At 39.0% G+C, this 14,043-nt stretch overlaps 2 protein-coding genes across 3 annotated transcripts; one reads left to right on the top strand and one right to left on the bottom strand.

The window, feature by feature from the left end:
* Positions 1-519: 519 nt before the first annotated feature.
* LOC121755452 (DEAD-box ATP-dependent RNA helicase 51-like) lies at positions 520-4,841 on the top strand. Its single transcript, XM_042150742.1, has 12 exons — positions 520-912; positions 1,002-1,187; positions 1,297-1,482; positions 1,829-1,912; positions 2,219-2,260; positions 2,427-2,498; positions 2,581-2,880; positions 2,971-3,009; positions 3,115-3,219; positions 3,656-3,724; positions 3,829-3,954; positions 4,321-4,841. Exons 1-12 carry the CDS (start codon positions 520-522, stop codon positions 4,498-4,500), a joined length of 1,782 nt encoding a protein of 593 aa, XP_042006676.1. The 3' UTR covers positions 4,501-4,841.
* A 2,395-nt stretch (positions 4,842-7,236) lies between these two features.
* On the bottom strand, positions 7,237-12,590 carry LOC121754907 (late blight resistance protein R1-A-like). Of its 2 annotated transcripts, XM_042150196.1 has the most exons (4): positions 12,341-12,590; positions 11,340-11,613; positions 7,589-11,190; positions 7,237-7,512 (listed from the first exon to the last, which is right to left on the bottom strand). In XM_042150196.1, the coding sequence occupies exons 3-4, from the start codon at positions 8,541-8,543 to the stop codon at positions 7,502-7,504; spliced, it is 966 nt and encodes a 321-aa protein (XP_042006130.1). In that variant the 5' UTR covers positions 8,544-11,190; positions 11,340-11,613; positions 12,341-12,590; the 3' UTR covers positions 7,237-7,501. The 2 variants fall into 2 exon arrangements, with proteins under 2 accessions (XP_042006130.1, XP_042006129.1); XM_042150195.1 differs by having other exon boundaries at positions 7,237-11,190.
* Between the last annotated feature and the right edge of the window lie 1,453 nt (positions 12,591-14,043).

Genomic DNA, 14,043 nt, shown 5'->3' with positions numbered 1-14,043 from the left:
GTTTTGGTATATTTGTCATTACTTAAAAGATCGTATTTCATCAATTAATTACACTCATATTTTTGTTTCATCATTATTATTGTTAGTTGCAATATCAATCTCCTTATGCATGATTGCTTCGAAATCCGCCTAGTTGTACAGAATCTTTGTAATAATTTGGATTGAAGCAGTATTTAACAATGATCAATAATTCTTCTTGTGAGTTGTCGAAGCAGCATTTAACAACTTTGTTCTGAGCAGTGAGCATGAAAATCCTTGCTCAAATGAGCCATCATGACAACGACAAGGCAGAGCCGCTGAGATCCTGAGATATGGACTGTGGTCCGTGTGGGCCGTTAGGCAGGCCCGTATCAGTTTAAACCCGAGTTTCTTAATTGGGCTTACTATATTTGTCTGAAGGGCCCGGCCCATTTAATTTGTAACCAAGTTAGTATATAAAATGCTTACTGATGCCGCTCACTCCACCAAAAATTATATTTTCTTTGAGTCGACGCCGTCATAAGCTTTTTTTTTCCGTCGATGGCCGCCGCCGGAGGGAATGGAGCTATGGACTCTTCGAAGAAGAAGCGTAAGAGAAACAGAGACAAAAAAATTCCCATAAACGAAGAGGTAGAAGTAGAAGAAGTGGAACAAGACGAAGAAAATGAAAAGGTTGAGGAGGAAGAAGTGGTCGTGAAGGAGGAGGAGAAGAAGAAAGATAAGAAAAGGAAGAAGGAAACTAAGACAGCTGGCGAAACCGGAGAGGAAGAAGAAGAAGAAGAGCGAAATGTAGAAAAGGAGGAGAGTACTTTGAAGAGTGAGATGAAGGTCAATTCGTCGGGGATTATGAGCAGCGAAGCTTTTGAAGCGCTGCCGATATCAAAGCCCTCCATGGATGCCATCAAAGATATGAAATTCGAGTACATGACTCAGGTAAATTAAAAGTGAATAATTCTTAATGTGTTCCAGATGAAGAGTATTGTTTTATCTTGAATGGCTGATTATTTGTGTTTATGATAAAGATTCAAGCTAGATCAATTCCACCACTATTGGAAGGGAAAGATGTTCTAGGAGCTGCAAGGACAGGTTCTGGAAAAACGCTTGCCTTTTTGGTTCCAGCTATTGAATTGTTGTTTAACATACGTTTTACACCTCGAAATGGGACTGGTGTTATTGTCATTTGTCCAACCAGGGAGTTGGCAATACAGGTACATGCTTTTCTTTCCCTTTTTCATTTATTGACATCATTTGGTTGCAGATAGATACTTTAATTTGATTGTTCTTGTTTCAAGACATAACTTTAGCTATATGATGCAGACACATGCTGTAGCTAAGGACCTTCTGAAGTATCATTCACAGACACTGGGATTGGTGATTGGGGGTGCAGCGCGAAGAGGAGAAGCAGAGCGTATTGTCAAGGGAGTTAACCTTTTGGTAGCAACCCCTGGTCGACTTCTTGACCATCTCCAAAATACAAAGGGCTTTATATATAAAAATCTCAAGGTATGACTGCTTCAGCTCCCATGTCTCAGCTAGATTCTTATTTGCTTTTATTTAAATGATTACTTGCTGCAATAAGCATTTCCATCATATTATTGTTCTGCATTGAGGAAGCTTCTTTTTACATACCTAAAGAAGGATGCTCCTGATGAGCCTTTTCTATGCTGCATCCTATTTATTGCAGATGACAAATTTATGCACTTCACTAATTTTTTACTTGCTGAATAGATCCTTATTGCAAATTTTTAAATATAGAGCTTCCCAAGACATTACATCCTTCTGTGTGCAGTCTATCTTTGTTGTCGGACGACTCTTGGATTACTTTATGCTAATTTTTTGGGATGTGCAGTGCCTTGTGATTGATGAAGCTGATAGGATTTTGGAAGCTAATTTCGAAGAAGAAATGAAGCAAATTATTAAAATTTTGCCCAAGGTACATATCATCAGAGCTAAGTCGACTATTGAATGTCATTACAATTGCTTTCATCTCAATAGTTCTTTCAACTTTCTACTAGTTAAGCATTTCTTTCCAACCCAAGTTTTCTAAGATGATAATATTGGATATACTTCTGGCGTTTCTTACAACAAAGAATCTGCATGTCCTTGGTTGACTTATTTGGATCATATTCTGTTTTAATGCCATCGGAAGGTCTTCATTACAAAATTTCCTTGGTGAATAATTGGTTATATGCTTCGTGGTAACTCATATCTGACTTTTCTTATATGCTCCCTTGTGTAGGAGAGGCAAACAGCTCTTTTCTCAGCTACACAAACAAAGAAGGTACATCTATTTTTCTGCAATAGCTTGTCCCCAAAATTAAATTATCATATGTTATAATTTTGCTGGAAGTAAAAACAAGAGTGTAGTTTTCAGCTTATGAGATTGTGATATATTTATTTGCTCTTTGACAATAAACTCAAAAGGAAACTGCATAAACTCATTTCAGGTTGAGGACCTTGCACGGATATCATTTCAGACAAAGCCGGTTTATATTGATGTGGATGATGGAAGGAAGAGGGTGCGGATGTTGTTCACTTTCTATTTTTGTTTATAAGGTAATATATTCATCTTCTAAACTAACTTAATATTGAATGGTGTAGGTCACCAATGAAGGACTGCAGCAAGGTTATTGTGTTGTCCCTTGTGCCAAGAGATTTAATCTTCTCTATTCCTTCTTGAAGAAAAATCTGACAAAGAAAGTCATGGTTTTCTTCTCATCTTGCAATTCTGTCAAGTTCCATTCAGAACTTCTCAGATACATTCAGATTGATTGCCAAGATATCCATGGCAAGCAAAAACAGCAGAAAAGAACGTCTACCTTTTTTGATTTCTGCAAAGCTGAGAAGGGTATATTATTGTGTACGGATGTTGCTGCACGTGGGCTTGATATTCCTGCAGTGGTATGCTTTTTTCTTTAAGGCAAACCGTTCCTTATTTCAGAGAGAATTTATACGTTGTTTGTAGTAATCTGTTTACCCTTGTTTCTCTAGGACTGGATTGTGCAGTATGACCCTCCTGATGAGCCCAAGGTAATGAAAGACAGCTCCTGTCAAATTGACTGCTGTATATCCATAGTGTTTTTAGTCTCATGCTCATACCTGCCCCTTCCTAACTTGTGGTGTCAATGCCTTCAGGAATATATCCATAGAGTTGGTCGAACAGCTCGTGGTGCAGGTGCAAAAGGGAATGCTTTGCTTTTCTTGATTCCAGAAGAGCTTAGTTTTCTAAAATACCTCAAGGTAGGTGTCCTATGTGATTCCATGTGCACAGTAGAAATAATCAGATACACTCATCGGTGAACTGTGACCTTAATATAGCTTTGTTGCTGGAGTCCTGGGCATTACCATTTTTAAATGAGTAGCCTCAACCAAATGCTAAACAGGGAGTTGTTTCCTTAGTTAGTTAAAGTCCTTTCAGTTGATTAACATATGGAACTAAAGCTTCCTGTTCCTCAATCAATCTTGGACGTTCTTAAGGACACTGATGACTGAAGATCTCTTTTAGGTCTATAAACATTGAGACCATTTTGTGTGTTTCATCTAATACATTAATCCAGCTGTTATTGCTGTATTTCTATTATAGGTATCAGAAGGATGGCTATGATGGTCTTTCATTTGCTTACCATTGTCTTGTTTTTTTAATTATTCTCTGAAAATGTGATTACTGGAATTTCAGGCTGCAAAAGTGCCACTCAAAGAGTATGAGTATGATGAGAAGAAAATAGTGAATGCGCAATCTAAGTTGGTATGTTCTTGTTCACAAGGCTTTAGTTTCATTGTTTCTTAGAAAGTGCACTCCCTCTCTATCCTGTTTTGCTGAACACAATTACCAATATGCTTGTGATACAGATAAACATAATCTCTGAAAACTATCATTTGAACAAGTCAGCCAAAGACGCCTACAGATCTTACATTCTTGCGTACAATTCACACTCTATGAAGGACATCTTTAATGTTCACAGGCTTGATCTAGAGGTATTTTATATCCTTCTAACTGAAACATTTGTCATGCATATACCCAAATAAATGTAGGAATGATTTCTCAGACAATTTTACTGTGATATCCCCAACAGGATTTGGCAGAAAACAATTATGGGTGCGTAGTCTTAGTTATTACTAGTTCCTTGTATATTTAACATCTAATTGATTTGGTCTACTAAACCTTATATCAATTTTTTGTGCATAGGCATATAAAGTTATGTTAAGTCCCTCTTTTGTTTACAATATTTATGCGCCATTTTGACTGCTGGACGGTTTTGCACAAATGCCATAAAAAACACCACGATCATACTCGAATCTATCATTTTATTTTCTCAAGTTGTTGACTCTGGTTCTTGGCAGGCTGTGGCTGCTTCATTTTGTTTCAGTTCACCTCCTAAAGTGAACTTAAACATTGATAGCAATGCCTCTAAGTTCAGGAAGAAATCACACAAAAGTGATGGAAGCCGACATGGGTTCAGCAAGAGCAACCCGTATGGAAGGAAAGGTGAAGATGACACACGGCAGTTTGTCAGATATTAGTCCAAGGAGCATTATCCATACCAAAATATACTTGTCTCATCAGCGAAAGAAATCACCGGAGCTCATATAGATATCAATCAGTTTTACAACGAGTTTTGTTGAATCAATTCCCTCACAAAGTACTTCTGTATCACAATTTTGAAGCTCCAGTTCATGTTTCATCAGTAGATTCTACAACTGATGTATGAGCAACAATTTCTTGATCTTTCATTGAATTATTATCGTCTTGTTCTCGACGCCTTTCGTCAAAGTGAATGAATAGTGTAACCTAGAGTTGGAATTCGGAAGGTTAGAAGATGTATGTTTTAGTTGGATCAATGGAAATATTTTGACTGCAGTAATCAGTGTGTACTAGTATAAATTGTATTAGCATTGTCATTTTTCTTTTCAATACAATTGACGCTTAAGTTTGTTTCTAACCCATAAATTTTTACAGTAAACAAAATTATACTATAAGAACAGTGGAAACAACCAACCAAACAGATTTATTGGCATTCAGAAGCTAAGCAACTTACAGAAAACCAACCAAATTGGAAGCCTAGCAACTTGGAAAAAACTAAACAGAAAACATAATTATCAGAATGTGGGAAGAGAATTATAACTGCATATTAGAGAAGGTTCAAAGATGAAGTGACTGATACTGGAAAATAATCATTTCCAGAGCTCTCTTTTCTCATTTTCATATTCTTTGCAAGAACCATGACTAGAGGGTTGCAGTCAGCTATCTCGATGGTTTCCAGAGTTGGAATGTTTTCAATCTGCAACGGCATCTCCATCATTTTGTAGCAGTGCCGCATGACTAGGCGCTGGAGACACGGGAAACAGTTTTTATCATCACTTGTCCAGTGCACAAGATCAATATCTTCAAGTTGTAGAAATTTGAGACTCCTGAACTCTCCAACTTCTGTGTTCCATTTCGGTCTGCGAAAGGCTAAACATCGTAGCTTGAGCACTAGAAGATTTGGCAAAGAATGTACTCCCAAGAATGTCCTAAGCCAGCCAAGCTCAACTGTTTGAGACCCCTAGGGAAACTTAAAGTGGGAATAACAACTCTAAACCGAGGCCGAGGATTCACAACCACACATTTGAGTGACTCCAGCTTATCAAGAATCGAAATATGCTCCAAGCAGTTTAGGATTTCTCTAGAACGAGGCTGTAACTCAATATTGATGGCGAGTTTCTTCAATTTAGGGGTGCTTCTGAATGTATCCTCGGTACAACTATGGCCTTTCACATGGAGCGTCAATAGCTTTGGTAGCTCTTCTCCGTCACTTAGGTCTGGCAAATTGCTCCCCATGATCCAAAGATGCCTCAGTTCTTGCATATCCCATATATCCTTAGGCAAACAAGTCGGATCCCTCACCGATGTGATGCTTTGATGTTCATTGATGATCAAACTCTGCAGGTTTTGGAGCTTGGATATAAAAGAAGGGAGGTCCCCATCATGAGTCAGGGCAAGGTACTGTAAGTGCAACAGTTTGCGAATCTCGCTCGGGAACTCATAGAAGCGGACTGAAAGAGCATCCAACACCTTGACGAACATCACATCAAAACATAATGGTACTGGATATTGAACGTATTCACCAGTACAAAGGAGAGAACACATTGTTGATGCAGCTGCTATTGAGTCATACACCTCCTTTATGCCAAATAAAATGTTGTTTTGCACTGAAATTCTGCGTTGGCTTCGCATACAGTCTTCATGAAAATCACTCAAAATTATCGAAGACATGCAAAAACTGGTTCTTGCTAGCTTCTTTATTGCACAAGGACCAATAGGCTGAGTGGAGCTTGCAAGATTTGATTCCGTTGGTGGAGCTGCGCTTGCAGACGATAACAAGACTTCTATATACAAGATCCTAGAGGCATTTCAAAGCAAAAATCTTCACAAATCTGGCTTGGTTCAAGAAAATCCTCACAAGTTAATGAGCTTTGTGAGAGGAATCTCACAATTCTGAGGGAAAATTCCCATATACCGAAAGGCTGGAGGTGTTAGTTAAAGCTGAAAGATAAAGCATTCATGGGAGAGATATGGGAGGTTACTGACGGAGGATTTCGCCGCCTTAAAGTGTTGCATATTGGACGCACAAATTTGAAGACTTGGTTAGCTTCTGGCCACCATTTCCCCATACTCGGACACCTTCAACTTATGCACTGTCAAAGTCTTGAACAAATTCCATCTGAGCTCGCTGATTTGCCGAGTTTTCTGAAGTTGGAGTTATTTCATTGCAAACAAGCAGCTGAGTCGGCCATGGAAATACAGGAAAAGATGGAGCAGCTTGGCAATGTTGTGGGTCGATTCAAGCTTTCCATTTTACCGCATGAAGAATAATATCACCTCTGTTCTTGCTAAAAAGGTCTGGAAATTTCTCAACCTAATTTCCAGTTCTCTAGAGGCATTTCTTGCTAAGAGAGCATGCTTGAATGCCTATGTATGAAGATTGCTTGATTCGTCTGTTTAGTGTTAAAACTCCAGAGTTGTAATACTTATACTGTAACCATCTGTTCTATATAAAACTATTTTCATTGTAAAAACTAAGAATCATTTCAAGCAGTTAGATATCGTATGTATCTTATTTGTTGTGGATGAATATGAACTTTCACTACACTCTTAGTCTCCCTTTCCGTTGTCTCTCTCCATATTCCCTCATACAAAAAATAAATGAAAATACAATACAACTTGTTATGTAAAGAGTGATCATGCCTAGCTATATTTATAATCATAACCAACCAAGCTAACTAAAAAACCCTTAAGTAGAAAACAAATCCAGTCCAAGGAAACACATACAAATAAGAAACAATAAATTGATACAAGGGGGGAGCCATTCCACCATAGAGAGTGCAAATAATACAAACTTCTCTTCTTTCAGAAAATCATCACCATGAGACTGAAATTGACTCTTGGGCATTGGCGGTTGTTGAAGAATGGTTCACATTACTTTGTCTTGTTCACTTCACAATCTCTGCAACAACAATTTATATTCCGTCTCTGCTCAAGAACTCAGAGACTGGCTGCAATTTAAAACAAAGAAGGCTATCTGATTTCACTTGCTTTTGCAATTGTTAATCAAACTGAAGGAAAACATACCTTTCAAGGATTTGGCTGCCATTTTGAGGGTCTCGGCAGTCATCAAAGTTTCCATGATGAACTGATCATAACTTAGATAAAAATTCCCATATTCCTCTTCTTTTTCTTTTATTTGCAGGGCAGAAGCCACCAGTGAAGGGCTGCAGTCAACTACCTCTATCGTTTTCAAAACGTCAATATACCCAACTTGAGAGGGTAATTTGTAGCAGTTCCGAATGATTAAGCGCTGCAGACACGGGAGCCACTCATCATCATCATCAGTCCTCCAGTGCACCGGATCAATATCTTCAAGTAGCAGAAATTCGAGTCTTGGGAATTCTTCAACCTTTGTTTTCCATTCTGGACCTGGAAAGGCAGAGCATTGCACCTTGAGCACTTCAAGTTTTGGCAACGAACCAATTACACTCATGGACTCCCAACAATATCCTAAGCCATTCAAGGACAACTTTTTTAGACATTGAGGCAAATATGAGAGCTCAACTTGAGATCTTAGTCGAGGATTCGCAACAACACATTTAAGTGCAACATCATCAGCATCAGGCTCTAACTCGATTTTCATTCTAAGTTTCTTCAGTTTAGAGATGCCTTTGAAAACATCCTTGGTACAACAATGAGCATCAGCATGGAATGTCAAGAGGTTTTGTAGCTTTGCCCCGTCACTTGGATCTGGTAGGTTCCTTCCCATGATCCAAAGATGCCTCAGTTCTTGCATATCCCAGATCTCCATTGGCAAACCCGTGAAATTTCTCGGGGGTTGGATGCTCTTCTGTTCTTGCACAGTGTCTTTCTCCTCGGGAAATCGACTGGAATTTGTTAGCACCTTGATATTATGATAGCGACGGACAATCAAGTTCTGAATGTTGTGAAGATTGGATAAAAAAGGAGGGAGTTCCCCATGCACAGTCAAGGCAAGGTACCGTAACTCGATCAGTTTCAGCACCTCAGTTGGGAGCATCCAACACCTTGAGCAACACCAAATCCAAACACACCGGAACTTGATATTGATGATCTTCACCGGTACACAAGAGAGAACGAGTTTTAGGCAACGGGATATCTAGTACTCTGTTGTAATTATCTCCCAAATTCTTAGCGTTCTTCACAAACAAATGGATCTCTTGCTCCACGTCCTTCAAATCAACCAGGGGTATTTGAAGGCGAGCCTCGACGCCGTCGCTGTGATAAGATTCAAGCGCGACTTCTAGTTTACAAGCTGCATCTCTTATCTGATCACCCAATTCATAAATCGCACTCCTATTAATGTTGCTGTTGCTGTGCAGTTATCATCCAGTTTTCTGAGGGTGGACTCTAACAGTATCAGCTCCTCATATGCTGGTTTTGTGATTGGTAGATTTGTATGGCGCTGAATCGTATGCTTTAGAGAAATCAATGCAGCATAAGCCATGTCTCTCTCTTTTCTCTCTCAAGCATTTCAACAAACAATTCTTCAACATGAGTATTTGTTGATATTCTGGGACTGGATCGCTCGAGAGGTCAGGTCAGGTCAGGTCCGGTTCGGCCGGTGGGGAGTAGAATTGAATTAACTTAGATTTTACAATTTTGACTTTTTTTAATCGGAATTATATATGACTTTTTTACAATTTTCCAAATGTAATTTATGTTATAAAGTGAACTGCTCAAAAAGTTCTTGGACAATGGTGTTCCAACTTTTTCATCTCATATAAAAACATAATCACATTAAGGTCCTTTTGTTTTTCTTTAAACTATTTTGCCATTTTCCATCTAAATTATTAATCCTTCTTCATTTATTATACTCTTTTTCCTCTCACTTCTCCAATTTATTTTATCATCACGTAAACAGAGAATAAAATATTATTTTTGTCAATCACAAGGTTTCTTTAGGCTGAATAATGAATTGAATGATGTCTTATACTAGTATTAATTTGTTTTATATAGCCTAATTAATGATTTGATAATTATGTTAGGTATATATATTAAGTATAATTATTTATTACTCCTACTACGTTTTCAAAGCACATAAATAATTTGCAGCAATCTATTAAATTTTTATAAATATTTTCATAGGAGAGAGAAAAAAGTGCAAAAACATTTCTATGAAAGTCTTTTTTCCCAAAAGCTAGGAGTAATATTTATTTTTATGAGACACCGAAAAATGCAAACAACATTGTGTGACATATTTATAATTCTGTCTATGTATAGAAAAAAAAATGTATCCAACACTCACTGAAAACATCGGTAATTGATTCCGATTTTTTTAAAAAAAGTGAATAATGTTTATGAAATAAAATACTCCACTAGCAAGTTTAGATTGTGAGGCTGAAATATCAATCTCCAAGTATATCATCCATACTGAAAGCAGTTCTATCTCCAAGTTATGACCCTCGTTTAGTCTCCTCTAATCCCAACTCCTCACATAAATAAATTTAAAATCAAACTACACTATGAATTATTTGGCCCCAACTAAAACTTTTGGTCTTCCATGTCAAATTAGGCTGAAGCAAACTCAATCCATTTGCAATCTTTTCTTCATGGTTGCCTCATGTTTGAACTGCTTATTAGGTTTATCATTCTCCCGTATTCACCACTAGCATTTTCTTGCTACATTTTCAGTTAAAAGAGATAAGTGGACATAGAAAATTGAAAGAAATGCAACACAATTAACGAGGCTCATACAAAAAAACCAAGTATGATTGGTGTGAGAGGAGAATGATAAATCATTTTTTTAAAAATAAGTAAAGTTATTCAAAGATGTTAAACTTTTTTTCAAGAAATTATAAAGAGAAAAAAAAATGAACCTATTCTGATCAACGGTAAGACTTGCTTCATAAAGCTAAGACGATTCTGATTATCCATATGAAAACATATATAGTGATTAAAGTCATGAAACTTATAAGAACTTCCCTTTCCTCAAAATAAAACGTCTCAAAAGAATTGACTACTTTTGTCATTTTGGATTATATCCTATAAAAACTGACATTCTGTTTATGGAAAAAAAATTCTCAAACTCATTCCCCACTACCAATACGCTAATCACATTTTCTCTCAATCTATGTCTTACATTTATCACACTGATATAGTCTTAATTAAACCATACACATACCCCTTGCCAAATACTAGTATAGATTTTACACGCTACACCCATATTTATCCGGAAGTGCACGAAGTAAACAAAGGTCCCGCCCAAAGTATAGTTCAACACTAACCTGAACATCTCCATGTTCACAAAGATAATTTCTGATATATAGCAAACAACAGTTATTTGGAAAATCTGCAGCAAGTAATTCTAGAGTATAATACTAGTCAACCTGCAGCAACCTTAGAATATTGGGATGCAAATTAAGAAAATATAGCAAATATGCCGTTGATTAGTCGAGACAGACAATTATTTTAAACTCTCTAGTAATACACAGAACAATAGAGTTCAAAACTTGCATTCCTTGGCTTACTGTAAAACTGCACAATGATAGGATGGCTTCTTTGCATATTCCATGCCCTATTTGGCAAATCAACCATTTGCTTCTGTATTATTACCTCATAAAAAATCCCATTGTCTGCTTCTGTATTATTTTTGCCAAACAATTGCCCTTTTCACTTGTCAAATTCGTAGATCACACCTCCATCTTCTGTAACAACATTAAAGCAACACAAACATCAAAGTTGCAATCAACTTGGCAAAAGATGAGATTCTACATGTATCTATGCATATATGTTTTGCAATCCGAACAACCAATAAGGGCATTCATGTGATAAACAGAGGAGGGAGAGCCATTACCTGCGACTTTCTTATTAATCCATTTTTCTACGAGCATTCCGGCACCAATCCCACCAGCGATACACACTCCATAGAATGTCAGGTTAAATAAAAAAGATCTGCGGGGAAGGAAATAAAACTCGGGAATCTCCCTCATCTTTTTTGGGACCCTTTTCTGTGCTGAAACTCCTTTAGGATCACTGGCAAGATCCCTGGCAACTGGCTCTTGCAAATATTTCCACTCCAATTTTGATGGATCACTTTCTTCCTTTGCCATCAGTCTAGATATGAAATTCTGTTGCAAGTCCAACAATGTAACATTTTAATAGTACTAATGCAACAAAAACACAGTCAAGGTGTATCTCTTGGGAAGAATTATAAACTAAGTTCTCTTTTTAGTTACTTTCATCTACTAATATATTTAGCTTATTAAAGAAAATCATATCCTCGCTCCAAATTCCAAACCAGCAACTTGAAACCACATTATTACTAAAATATTATAAACTTGAGTCTTAAACCAATTTAAATCATACTCCTATTATAGCATAAATATTAACATTAATTTTCGCCAACTTCGACTTAAGCTTGTAGTAAACATTCCCAAAAATGACTAACTAAACTCTTTATGAACTTCTTTGATCAACAAATATACAAAAATCATAAAGTCTTGCCCCCAATTTATAGGCTGTGCCAATTTCTCTCATGCCAAGAATACACATTTCATATCTATTAATGTATAAATTACATTGTTAATGAAGATTCTAAAGCTGACAAAGTAGCAACACCAATTTCTTAAGCTTTATTGAAAAACTCTAGGTTGTCTCTACCTTCACCCACCAAGCTCAACAATTTCCATTCTAATCGCTTCACAAACTAGGCTTAATAGCTAAACCATCTAAAGAAATGTGGGATTTCCACCTAATTTTGCTTAAATTCGAATTGGGGGAAGAACTTGAATACAAACCCTAACTTCAATTTGAATCTGAAATTGGATGAATCAGAGGTGTAGGAAGGTTACTTACATAGAGGATAGACAAGACTATTCAAGAGTTGCCGGAGTCCGTCGACGGAGCGGCAGAATCGGCTGGACAGCCGCTGTAAAGAGAGAGATGAAAAGTATGTGTGGCTGTGTAGAGAGAAAGAGGTGTTGAGAAAAAGAGGGAGACAAGGAGGGATTGCCACGTTCGACGGAGGGCGGTTGTCGCCGGCGGAGGGTTGTGCGTGTGCGTGTGTCACGCGGTATGGGTAGTGTGTGTATATGTGTAAGTTAAAAGTGAAAAAATTTTGTACGTGACAAATCCCGTGAGTCCGTGACGAGGAATAGCCCAACAATAGCTCAGTCATAGCCTAGCCACAAACTCTTTTTGCCATATCATCAAAACAAGCAAATAGCTCAGTCATAGTCCAGCCATAGCCAAGCCACATCACTAATAACAATTATATAAAAATGAAATAATTAACAATCACACAATATACGGAATTTAATTTACGAGACATATATGGAAAACATTAATAATACTATTAAAATTTTAAAAAGTACAATAATTTAAAAAAGTACAATAATTTAAAAAAATTACAATAATTAAAAAAAATACAATAATTCACTCATCGTCTCCGTCGTCGTCTCGTCCGTCGCTGTCGCCACCCTCGCCTCCTCCTCCGTCGCCACCATCGCCGCCGCCACCGTCGCCGCCGCCGCTACTCCGGCCGGTCTCCCTCCGTGCCGCCTCCAACTCGTCCTGCATGCTCATGAGCAATGTTTGAAGCAAACTCTTCTCCACGGGGTCCACCGCCGCCCCCCATTCGGCCAGCGTCTTGACCATCTGAGGCGCGTTTGTTGACGCGCGAAGAATTTGAGATCCGTTGTGGATTGGCCAAGGGGGGATGCCGACTGGACCTCCTGGGAACCCCCGGTGACCCCCCTCGCCTCCCGTTGAGCCCGCTTGTGCCCAACCGGGCGAGTTCGGCGAGCGAACGAACGAGGGGTCGGGACCTCCTGGGCCGTCTCGGGGAGGTCGTGGGAACCACCGCTGCTGCCGCTGAAATCACCGGTATAGTTCAGTCGTTGCTTCTTCGGCCAGCCAGCGTCGACACCTACTCGAAACTTCTCGTAGTCGTTCAGCACAAGATAGCAGTTCCAGTAGGGTGAACTCCTTATACAACCCGGGCTGGGGGAAGGCTTTCTCCGCTATCCTCCTGCAGTCTTCCTCCGTTTGGCCACTGCTCTGTATGCGGAGGGAGTTGGCGTACAAACCCGAAAATTGGGAGACGGCAGCCCTGATTCGGTCCCACCCCTTCCGGCAATCCTTCCCATTGCGTGGCCTCCCCTCCAGGCAAAATGTCTGGTAGGCTGCTGCTATCTTGCCCCACAAGTTGACGATCCTCTGGTTGTTCGAAAAGAGAGGATCGTCGCAAACACTCACCCACGCCTTGGACAGTGCGACGTTCTCCGCGTCCGTCCACCTCCTCCGGACCAGCTATCCACACCCGGCTGCGACGACTTGCCCTTCTTCTTCGCCTTGCCCTTCTTCTTTGGGTCGCCCCGACCCCGCACTGCTCCCCCCCATTTGATCGGAGTTTCCGGAACCCTGAGCATATCGAACCCCAACTCCTCTAAGGAGAAAGACTCAAACTGCGTGAACTGCGAATCCGCTGTGGTCGATGTGTGCGAAGAAGCAGTCGAAAAATCAAAACTGGGGCGATAGACGTTTTCCTCCCCCGGCGT

This window comes from Salvia splendens, chromosome 11 (genome assembly GCF_004379255.2).
Source record: "Salvia splendens isolate huo1 chromosome 11, SspV2, whole genome shotgun sequence".
Classification (NCBI taxonomy): domain Eukaryota; kingdom Viridiplantae; phylum Streptophyta; class Magnoliopsida; order Lamiales; family Lamiaceae; genus Salvia; species Salvia splendens.
This window is presented reverse-complemented; position numbering and strand designations above follow the sequence as displayed.

What these genes read in the sequence shown, in the direction of transcription:
- LOC121755452 (XM_042150742.1), top strand. Translation starts at nt 520, where the DNA reads ATGGCCGCCGCCGGAGGGAATGGAGCTATGGACTCTTCGAAGAAGAAG. An exon ending in ACCCTCCTGATGAGCCCAAG is followed by an intron (nt 3,010 to 3,114) that starts GTAATGAAAGAC and finishes CAATGCCTTCAG; the next exon opens with GAATATATCCATAGAGTTGG. An exon ending in TGAATGCGCAATCTAAGTTG is followed by an intron (nt 3,725 to 3,828) that starts GTATGTTCTTGT and finishes CTTGTGATACAG; the next exon opens with ATAAACATAATCTCTGAAAA.
- LOC121754907 (XM_042150195.1), bottom strand. Translation starts at nt 8,543, where the DNA reads ATGCTCCCAACTGAGGTGCTGAAACTGATCGAGTTACGGTACCTTGCC.